Source organism: Nematolebias whitei, chromosome 5 (assembly GCF_014905685.2).
Source record: "Nematolebias whitei isolate Nwh7 chromosome 5, NemWhi1, whole genome shotgun sequence".
NCBI lineage: Eukaryota > Metazoa > Chordata > Actinopteri > Cyprinodontiformes > Rivulidae > Nematolebias > Nematolebias whitei.
In genome coordinates, this window is record NC_056502.1 from 14,746,315 (window position 1) to 14,757,498 (window position 11,184).

An 11,184-nucleotide genomic window follows, 5' to 3' on the forward strand; every position below is an offset into this window, starting at 1 on the left:
GGAGCAGCGGGGGCAGGGGGTGGTGGCAAATGAGAGGACAGAGAGCTGGGAAAAGAAGAATGGGGGACAGGGTGATGAATTGAGGTGGCGTTGGAAGTCGGCGGACCAGGCTGAGGAGGTGCTGGAGGCGGAGCAGAAGGGGCTGCCGGGGCTGAGGGGGCAGTCAGTGGAGCAGATGATGGGTGAGAGGGGAGTGAAGGTGGGAGGAGAGATGAAGGAGGTAGATTGGACAAGGACTGCGGGGCAGGGGGGTTAGGGGGTCGAGCTACAGCTGCCAGAGTTGGGTTCTGGAGGTGAGGAGGACCAGGTGGAGCTGGAGGCGGAGGAGTACCATAAAGTGACACCTCATTAGCTACTGCTGCACCTCCTCCAAGGAGCAGGGGGTGAGCATGTACATGGGAATTAGCGTGGGCATGTGAATGTGAGTGAGCGAGAGCAATTGCTGCAGGATCAGCTATGGATACTGGCGGGTAGACTCGCTCATCACTCTTAAACTCATATCCGGGCTTTATCCGATCTCGATGCGCAGCCATTGCATGAGGGAATCCAACACCTCCTAAACCTGCTCCCCCAATTCCTCCAGGTACGGGGCCTCCTGCCATCCCGGGGTGCCCACCAATACCCGGACCGCCTTCAAGGCCGCCACCATACAAGAAGCCCAAGATGGCTGCTGCTGTTGCAGCATCAGTAGGCAGGTGGTGTGGGTGGCCTAAAGCATGATTCTGAAACTGGGGAAGGAAGAAGGATGGGTGAACGTGGGGGTGACCGTGGTGGACTTGAGAGTGGTGCACCTGAGCACGACTTGCAGCCCCGAGTGGCGACATAACATGCGGACGAGCATATTCGCTCAGAGTTCTCAGCGCTGGTGTGTCAGGGCCTAAATATGGACCTCCTAAACCTATACCCAGGGCCGCCTGAGGGCCCCCAACTACTGCTGAGGACCCACCCATGGATGGTAAGAGGAGGGAGTGGGGGATAGAGTGGGAGAGGCTGGGATGTAGATGGTGTGCTGGAGGAAGGTGAGCATGTGGATGTGAGGGGTGATGCTGGGGATGAGAGGGAGGGTGGGAGACAGGGTTGCCGGAGGAAGAAGCAGAAGAACATGAAGGGTCAAGAATGATGGAGGATGAGGGGGGGAAGAAGAGTGAGGAGCCCTGGCGACCCCCTCCAGCAGCGCTGACATCCTTCTGCTGTGAAATAGAAAACAAGAGAAGACAGTAAATCATGTTTGCCTGACCTACATTACTCCTCTTCCATTAAACAGATCAATTTAGTCTCAATCCAATTCATTAAATTTAACACTGTACTTAATTATCACCGTGAAATGTGCACACCTGTAGATGTCGATCCAGTTCCCTCTCTCGCTCACGTTCTCTTTCTCTTTCTTTCTCTCTCAGGTCTCTGGCCCTCTGCTCAACTTCCCTGCGAGCCCTTTCAATCATCTCATTCCTCTTTTTCCACAGCTTGGAGCCGTCTAATGGGACGAAAAGGACATCACTGCGGGCGCAAGAGTTTCCGCTACCACGGTCAAGAATCTTGTGAAACCTAGAATTGATAGACAGCATCAGAACATTGTTTTTAAGATGCTAAACACCAAGAAGACTGACAGTCTTAAAGTCAGAGTCAGAGTTTCTTTATTGTCGTTTGCACCACGTGGTACATGTGGTGGAACGAAATTATGTACACAGGGTCCCAGTTACATCCAACAATAAAATGTAAAAGAAAAACAGTAATAAGATCTAAGATATGAACCAAGAAATACATCAACTAAAAATATGCTAAGCACTAATAGTATAAAAACAATATGTCGAACAGCAGCACGAACATGAGCCATGGCACTAAATGTAAAGATAATCATTGCAATGTCACGAGAACTGGCAAAAAATTATAAAATACCGTAAAAATCGAATCCTCACAATTTTTTTCTCATATCCACGGTTCATGTGCTGATGTTCATGTCTCTCTTTATAACACTACGCCTCTATGCTTGATCCTTGATATTTATTCTTGATAGTTGTCTTACACATTGATTCTCTTTTCTTTAATGTTTAGCAGCAAATTTGCTCTTATTTTTTCACCTAAACATCTTTTCCTCAAATCTATGCTTGTCAATTCCATCTTATTTGTTTCCTTACACAGACTTTGGCCAGCCTGCTGTAGGTCAGTCATGAGGCTTTGCTTGCATTAAGTGCATTGCAGAATGGCTCATCAATATATCTGGAAAACCACTGGAGTAAACTCTTTCAAACTGTACCACATGATAGCATTCATGATAATCTACTGTATGACTTACTTTATAGTTTGCAACAAATACTTTAAGGTTAAGGATAATGAGATGACTTTACCGTGCTGATTGGCTGGCGTGAATAGGAATATCCACATGTTTTGGTTCAGGAGAAGGACTTTTCAGCACTGGCGGTGGGCTTTCACTCTCCTCTCTTTCCTCTGGGGGTTCCTCCTTGATGACAGGTGTAGGAGGTAGGCTTGAATCTGGATGTCCTTCTACACCAGGATGGGAAGAGCTCGAGGCAGGTGTTGAGATGTTGCTGTTGTTGGTGGAGTTACTAAGAGGTGGAGGAACCTTTGAGACATTTTGTGGTGAGAGCGACTGCGAGTTGGTATTGCTGCTACTGGCTGCGCTACTGCTGCTACTAGTGTTTGCCACAAAGCTGCCATTGTTTCCATTAGAGTGATATGTTCCACTGAATTGAGGGTGGTTGTTCAAAGTGCCATGGAATGATGAAGGACGGCATCCAGGTGAACAGCTGGATGGCACACCTGGTGCAGGAACTTGTATGCTGGGAGCTGATGAGGAACCAGAAGGAAAGGACGAGAAGGCTCCCATCTGATTGGTAGATGGGCTGGGTAAGGGAGACAGGGGTGTTGGAGGAGTCTGGGCTGAGGACTGATAATGTGAGGGACGTACAGAGGGTCCAATACCGGAGGGAGGTGGGGGGGCATGGGAAGCTTGAGGTGAGGGTAGAGTTGGTGGAGGAGTTGGATGTGGGTATTGTCCATGATGACTAGAAGAGGAGGAAGGAGAGAGTGCAGGAGGCTGACTTGGCCCCCCGCGGCTTTGGTACAGAGCAGACTCTCGCAGGTTTGCGTCCCGTTCCCTGTCTTTGGGACCAGACTGGTAGTGAGGGTGTTGTGGGTGAAGATGTTGTGTTCCTCCAGGTCCTGAATACTCTCGACCCAGATTTGGAGTTACCCCAGGGGAGCTTAGGTACTCCCGATTTGTGCCAGCTGAAGGAGGTCCCCCAGTTGGAAAGTCTTTTCCTCCAGTCGGAGGGTACTCTCTGTGAAAGTGGTCTGCTCCAGAGGAGGATGTTTGTGTCTGGTCAATGGGAGGAGGAAAGTCCCGGTTTGATTGGTTTGGAGGATGAGAGTGGGGGTGTGAGGGCAGTGACGAATGGGAAGGGTGATTAGGATTGTTTTGGGGAGATGAAGGTGGGTCACGGTTGAGGATAGGAGTGACTGGTAAGCCACCGGTTGAATTTGGAGGGTTTCCTTGTGGTATGGAGTTGTTGTTGGGGTTGCTGTTGCTCACAACCTCTCTTGTCTGGCCCACAAACTCACCCCATCTGTTGCCATCTTTGTCTCTGGGATGCCCCCCTGTGGTTCCACTGGGGCCAAAGTCTCTACTCTGGTTTTGATTTGGCAGATTAAACTCCCTTCCTCCTTCACGTTCCCTTTCTCGCTCCCTGTCCCTAAAAGCTGGACCAAAGTCTCTTCTTTCTGGGCCTAAATTAGTTCCATCTCTTCCACTACCTTGGTACTCTCGGTTTTGCCCCGCTGATAGACCTCCAAACTCCCGACCTGGAATGCTGTTGGACCCCCCCATGGCACCACAACCATTATTACTGTTGCCCCCACCACTACCATTGCTGCTGTTGCCAATGGGAGCAGAAAACTCTCGGTTGATCTCTCTCCCCCCACACTCCCCTCTCGCTCCCCTCTCCCTCTCTCCTGCAGCTCCTCTCTCTCTGTCCCCTCCCCCTCCGGCATACCTGGGAAGGTACTCCCTGTGGGGGTGGGGATGAGGATGGGGGAGGTAAGAGGGGTGGGAGGAGGAGTGGCGAGAGGATGGAGGGTTGTAAACAGAGGGGAGTTGCTGCTGCTGCACAGGAGGCTGGTGCTGTGGGTGGTGGTTGCCAGAGTAACGAGAGTAGCCCCAGCTACCCTGGCAACCAGTTGCTGTGCCACCCTGCCAACTGGTGGAGCTGTAGTGGTGGGGATGGCTAGAGGGCTGGGTCTGAGGCTGAGGCTGGGGGCCGGCCTGTGGCAGCAGAGAGGGAGGTGTTGACTGAGTCTTGTCCAAGAGTTTGTCTGATTTTTCACTTTTGTCTTTCTCTATCTTAACTTCAGCAGGCAAGCTTTGACCGCCATGTTCCAAAGGCTTCAGAGCTGGCGGAGGAGGAAGTGGAGGGGGTAATGAGTGGGGGCTGTTGTGTGAAAAATCTCCACCAGAGATAGTTGTCTTGTTGATGCACTGTGTGCTGGCTTTGGAAGTCATTCTGTTACCACTTAGGGCACCTTCAACACCCGCTGGTGTACCATACTCAACTTTACACATTAGTTTAGAGTCCAGGGAGAAATATGACTTCCTCCCACAACTGCTGTCGTTTGATGAATCTCCAGCTCCACGGAGAGAAGGAGTCAGACTACAAGAAGAGCAGGGAGTGGAGGGGGGCTTTAAAGACGGGCAGTCCTCAACTGTCTCCACATCTCGCTTTTCACCATCGCCGCAGGATTCTTCTCCTCTCGTCTCTCGTAGTGTTCTCCTCTCCTCTCCTGTGACCTTCCCTGCTCCTCCCTCTTTACCTTTCTCTCGTTCTCCTTGCTTTGGTGAGTCGGGGCCATCAGAATCAGAGTCCAGGCTACCCAAAGGTGACGCAGAAAGACTTGGAGATGAGGAGCGATTGTCCTGGTCGATATCCCGCCCGCTGCTCAGGCTACTGCTGCTGTTGGCCAGACTCCCGACAACTGAACTTCTGCTGCCCTGGGATTGGCCATCTTCGTTGTCACTCTCGCGAGATTGGCTGGGAACGGTGGTCGGAGGCGGGACAGTGGAAGGAGTCGAACTTTCAGTCATATGTGTTGATGTTGGAGGGTTTGGGGTAGAGACCGAATCCTGACAAGAAATTACAAAATTTCTGGATGAGATGAAAAATGATAATCTTGACTGACTACATGCTGGTATAGAAGGGAAATAATTAAATTTGAGCTAAAACAGTCACATATGAGTGATTTATCTGAACCATGGCTTTATAATTGGTCTTTATGTAACAAAATGTAACACAAACCTGAACTTTCTGCCTCTTTGGAGGAGACACAAGTTCCTCCCCCTCGCTCTCTGATGAATCATGGCCTTGTGATCTGCGACTGAAGCGATTTCCAGCCAATTCCTCACCAGCACTTCTTTGCTAAAACAACACAAGACTTTTTAATTGTATTGTGATAATCCTGAATCTTTTAATAGACCCAAATTTGTTTTTAGAACAAAGCTATAGCTGCATGCGCTCACACACCGCATCTATTTCCAACACAAACCATCAAAGATTTCAATGTGCAAAAGGTGCACATCAAGCAACTCTCACTATTCTTACACTGCAAGAGCATATCTGCAGAACTCGTGCCGATGACTCATATGCTGACAGCACACACCTCACCAGTACCGCACATCTTTTATTGTTCATGACTTTTGGATATTTATGCACAAATAAAATTAAGGCCCAGACAGATAGAGGTCTAAACCTAAACAACAAGAACACAAAGTAAAAGAGATGAGTTCTAACCGTCTGTCTGTCGTTGCGTTCAGGGCGAGTGGGGCTGGCGTGCGGGCGTCTACCCCTTCTCTCCTCACTTGCCCCCCTCCGTCGCCCACTGCGCATGGGCATCTGTAAAATCCAGCAAAAGGGAATACGTGGCAGGTGGTGCAAAGTGTTAAATGTTTATTTAAATGTTCAAGGAGAAGAGCATAAAGAGGAAAACTAGGCACATATGTTGATTGGAGTGACAATAGAGTTCATATAAAACAAAGGAGAATAATTTGGTTTTAGGTGGAATAAGCATGCAAAAAATGAAAGAAAGAATGTTAAATAATTTAAAGCTTAGCATTCATTGAAGGAATGCATATCACCCGCCACCTTTCATGCCAGTGTTTTAGAACCTCTTATGTTGAGATATGACAGTTATAACTATTATTATAAACTACTTTGTATTTAGTCAGACAAATCCCATTGAGATCACAGATCTCTTATGCAAGGGAGGCCTGAAGGCAGCTAACATGCACGTTTTTATACTGTGGAAGGAAACCGGAGTACCCTGAGGAAACCCATGTAAACTAGGAGAACATGCAAACTCCACGCAGAAAGGCCCCATCCAAACCGGGGATTGAACCCAGGACCTTCTTGCTGTGAGGCACCAGTGATAACCACTAAGCCACTGTGCTACCATTTTAGTCACACCTTGAAAATATAAATATTATTATACACAATTTTATGCTATATTGCCAAATTTCGCATGACCTTTCAGTGCTTGGAGTTAGTATTTGTTGTGAATGACTGTGAGGTATGACCACAGCAAATTTTAGCTAAATATCTGTAAAATTCAAAGAGATGTAGCCATTTTTGAGTTGGCTGATTAGTTGTGGTGACCATTTTGAATCAGATTAAGTACATAAGTTAATCAGTTGTAGAAGTCAACCTATGATTTCCTTCTGAAAGTTTAATTAAAAATTTTCAGTAATTTATGAGAGACTTCAGACTGTACAGACTGTCAATAATGTGTTTATAGCTTTGATTTTCATAACCAAATAAATTCTAGTGAAAATGGTGATTTAGAACAATTGTCTAATTTTGTTCTAATTATGATGTCAGAAAAACTAAGCAGGTAATACAACCTCTAACAGCACTATAAAATGCAGACAAAAGCCTTGGGCCATACCGATTCCTTGTGTGTCCTTGTTTTCATTATTTCTTCCTTATGACATCCATTTTACGACGCAAGCCATTGCAGAAACTGAACTGGATCCCAGTTGTTTACCCACTCGGCTGCGTTACACCGAGAAAGCTACCAAAACCTGAGAAGAAGCACAAGCAAAGAAGGCATCATTCAGTCTGCATAGCCATCCTCCTGAGAATTAACTGTTTCACACACACAAGTAAAAACACAACATGAAAGAGTTCGGCGCTGATCCGTGTCATTTGCTATCTGCACCAAGAGCAGAGTTCAGGAATTTGTGACATTAAAAAAAACATTGGAGTGTACGACTGCAAGAGCACAGCAGCAGCATTTAAATTCGCTGCATTCTCTGTACGAGTACAACTGCTCTTCACCGTGGCTCAAAACAGCCTCCTCTCCACGCTCGGCTTTCACCTCAGCAGCAACTGGCACATGATTAACCCCTTCTTATTGTCAGAATGCACCAGTTTGAATCCACAGTGCTTAAATAGAGATAATGGAAAAGTGGCCTGCAGAAAACAGATCAACTACAGAAAATATCTTGAGGAGGGGGCACAACCCCCTCCTTTCTGCTTCCACCTTCCCTACAACAACCCACAGCCACTTGTGGTTAACCCTCATGACCTGGTTATGGCCAGAAGAATCACATGTTTATTTATTCAGCAAGCCATTAGGGAAGTGAACAATGTCAAGCTTCTTTATCCATGTGGTTGTGTCTGGCAATGCACAGTAGATACTCGCAAGGCTTGTCTAATCCATTCATCCATTCATTCATTCATTCATGTGTCGCTAAGATGTAAAAAGTGGCTCATGTATATTGAATGAGGTTAAAAATAGTGCATACTGTTGGGCGGGAAAAAAGGAAGAATGATATACTCTATAGCATATGTGTCAAACTCAAGGCCTGGGGGCCAAATGTGGCCCTCAATGACATCTTATCTGGCCCACAAGATTTTATTTTAAATAAACAATACTTTAATTACTTTATTTTTTTTCAGTAATATTTGATTATGACGTCAAAAGTACAACAGAGAACATCAAATGAGACCAATCAAATTCTTGTTGAGGAACCTGTGGCCAAGAAAAGATGTCGGGTATTTAACTTGAGTTCATGTAGATTCTGAAATTGGCCCTTAGTTTGAAAAAGGTTTTAATTTTGGCCCACTTTTGTAAGTGAGTTTGACACCCCTGCTCTATAGGGAAATGTGCTTAAACGTAACTCCACAACCATGAATTTAACTATCCATGCTGCTGTGGAATATTCAGAATCAATTAAATCCTTAAAGTTGCAATTTATTCACACGTAAAAAATAAAATAAAGGCCTAGAATTACTTGAAGGAATGAACGTCGCTCGCCGCCTTCAAGAACGTCAAGAGTTTTAAACTAAGATCATCTTATGTTGACGAATGACTGAGTCGTGGTGGTTTTGGTTGAATCTTAATAACATTATTGCATGCAACATCGTGCTCATGACTTTAACGCGGCAAATTTGAGCTCCGTATCTGTAAAATTACAGAGTTCGAGCCACCTTTGACTTCTCTAATGTTGATTAGCTATGGCAGACATCATGAAGTGAATTGGCTACAGAAGATATCAGTAACAGATGAACAAACAGTACTTTCTGTGTACTGTTAAGAGACAGCTTTCATGAGGTGTTTCGCTAACAGACAAACAGGTTTGACTCCCAACAGTTAATACTAAAATTTAAGGCAAATATACGAGTAGCACTTGAACTCGGTGTTGTGAATGACTTTCAGCTAAAACCGCATGCAATTTGACCTCAACATGTGTAAAATTGACTGAATTAAAGCCAACAGAGCATTTTCTGAAGTCCCTTGGCTGTAGTGTCCACCTTTAATTAGACTGGCTCAAAAAGTTAAAGAATTGTAGATGCAGATCCAGAGACGATTCCTTCTAAGTTTCATTAAAATCCATCATGTGGTTCATGAGATTTATTGCAAACAGACAGATGGCTTCAAACAGTTACTGGCAACATTATAAACGAAGATCTTGCTCAGTCTACCATATGGTGATGACTCTCAGCTACTACCACATCAAGTTTAAGATCAACATCTGTAAAACTGACTGAATTATAGTCATTTTGTATTTAAGGTCAGTTGGCCGTGGTGGCCATCTTGAACTGGATTGGCTCCAAATGTCAATCAGTTGTAGATGTAGAAGAGTTTCATGAAAATCTGTCCACCGGTTCATGAGCTATTTTGATAAAACTCGGACACAGACGTGAGCAAAAACATTATCGTCCGCCTTCACAAAGAGCATGTGTGCAGAGATCCATGATTGGAGCAGGACCATTGCGTGCGGGCTACGAGACAATGCATCTTACAGGTGGTAGGTAGCAGGCCCGCCCGCCCGCCGGTGGCCCGCCCGCGGCCCGCCGGCGGCCGCGGTCATCCAGTACACACCAGCAGCGCGAGCCTACAGCGCGTGCATCATCCAACAAACCGGCCTCTGCATGTGATGCAAAGCAGCAGCATGCGGAGGCTCTGCTTACATCACCAGCGTGCAGGACGCAGCCGCTCCATTCTCCTTCTTTTCTTCTTCCCGAAGAAAAACGGAAAAAAAAAAAAAAAAAAAAAAGCTCTTGGTCGGTGCACGCGCGCGGGGACCGGACCCACGGCGGAGCCCAGGTCGTGCACGACGTGTTCAGCAATCTGAGCGGATGCCTGTGCACGCAGAGCCGCGTTTCCCAAACGATGCACATGTTAAAAAAGAAAAAGGTGATGATTCAGAATGGCCGAATTCCCTCCCCTCTCTCTCCCCCCTCAGCCCCTTTCTTTCCTCGCTAATGGATGCAGATCCTGAACATAACCTTGCAGGATAGAATGTAGCCCTAATAATAATAACGCAGGATATATGATTAGTGCACAAAGAAACGGGGTAAAAGATGGCAGGGGGAGAGCACAAACGTGGCTCCGAACACACACACAGAGAAGCCTTAAGAATCCATTTTCCTCCTTACCTATTAAAACATCCAGCGACGCGTTCTTCCACTCTCACTTCTCGTCCCTTTCTCCCCCGTTTTAGTTTCTTCTTCTTCTTGTCGTTTTATGTTGCACGCTGACACGCGCACCTCGGAGCCGAGGCGTCTGTCAACAACACGGGCTCGCGCTGGCTCATATTGCAACCGATCATAACAATAACGCAGAAGAAGAAATCTTTTTGCTATTCCTTTGCTGAAGGAGGGGGGAGTATCCCTAAAAATAAAAAAAGGGGTGCCAAGTGGAGGCTATACAAATTGATGCCTCCCCCTCTTCTAAGACGACTTGCACTTCTTTTTTAAACCACCCCTCTCCAGGCGTACAGTCAAAATATTTCAGCCGGAGAGAGGGATGCACGTCGGGTGAGGGAAAGGGAGAGTGGTGAGGGCGTGATTTGCATAAGGAGGGAGGGAGGGGGAGGAGGAGGGAGTGTGGCAGGGAGAAAGAAGAGAGGCGCAGAGTGAGGGCCAAAACTCTGAAAAGGGAGGGTCTCTGTGCTCCCTTCCGAGTCACCTTTAGGAGAGCCTCTCTGCTCAGGCTGAACCCGCAGTGAAACCAGAAGAGGGGGGGGGGGGAATATACGGAACAACCTTTAGCTGTTTTTACTGAACTCATCAGTAGATTCAAAGGACGTAAAGTGTAATTTTAGCTAATTTGGCTAACAAAGGCGGCTTCAACTCGCTTTAAAAACGGCTAAAACAGTTAGCTTCCATGGTTCCTCCCGTGTTGACTCAGCTCCGTGCCCGCTGCGGTGTCCAGTCGAGCGGCTCTGCAGACCTCCTCCTCCTGCTCCTCCCTCTCCTCCCTGCTCGTAGCCCCCTGTCCCGTCTCCTATTGTATGGTAACCATGGTAACCCGTTCGGAGACTGCGCGCAGTGCGCCTGCGCGGCTCTGTCCAGCCAACCATTAGTCAAGGTTCGGCAGCTATAGCAAAGGCTGCCAAAAATATGAGTGCAGCTATCGCGCCCGCCCTCTGCTGGTTAATCTGCGTAAAGACAGCACGCGCAGACGTGCTGTACTGCTCTGCAAGAATCATGTTTACTTTTTATCAAATCATAATAAATATTATTTCATCGTTAAATGCTACTGTAAATGCTAGCGCATACTATAAATGCGCATGCGCTCAATAAAAGAACGTTTTTCTTTCCACATGTTTTGGTTCCATCTTGTAATTTTTTTAAAAAGTGTGAATGTCTGAAATATTTATTTATTTAAAAC

The 11,184-nt window shown here is 46.7% G+C and overlaps 1 protein-coding gene across 1 annotated transcript in view; it reads right to left on the reverse strand.

Moving 5' to 3' along the window:
- The window catches only part of atn1 (atrophin 1), a 13,362-nt gene extending 3,038 nt beyond the window's left edge, over positions 1–10,324 (reverse strand). Inside the window, exons 1-7 of the mRNA XM_037676601.1 lie at positions 9,948–10,324; positions 6,949–7,084; positions 5,799–5,900; positions 5,307–5,426; positions 2,346–5,134; positions 1,335–1,545; positions 6–1,190 (exon numbers count right to left, since the gene is read on the reverse strand). Of these exons, the coding sequence (XP_037532529.1) occupies positions 6–1,190; positions 1,335–1,545; positions 2,346–5,134; positions 5,307–5,426; positions 5,799–5,900; positions 6,949–6,975 (4,434 nt within the window). The 5' untranslated portion in view covers positions 6,976–7,084; positions 9,948–10,324. The remainder of the gene's footprint in view (positions 1–5; positions 1,191–1,334; positions 1,546–2,345; positions 5,135–5,306; positions 5,427–5,798; positions 5,901–6,948; positions 7,085–9,947) is intronic.
- Positions 10,325–11,184: the final 860 nt, after the last annotated feature.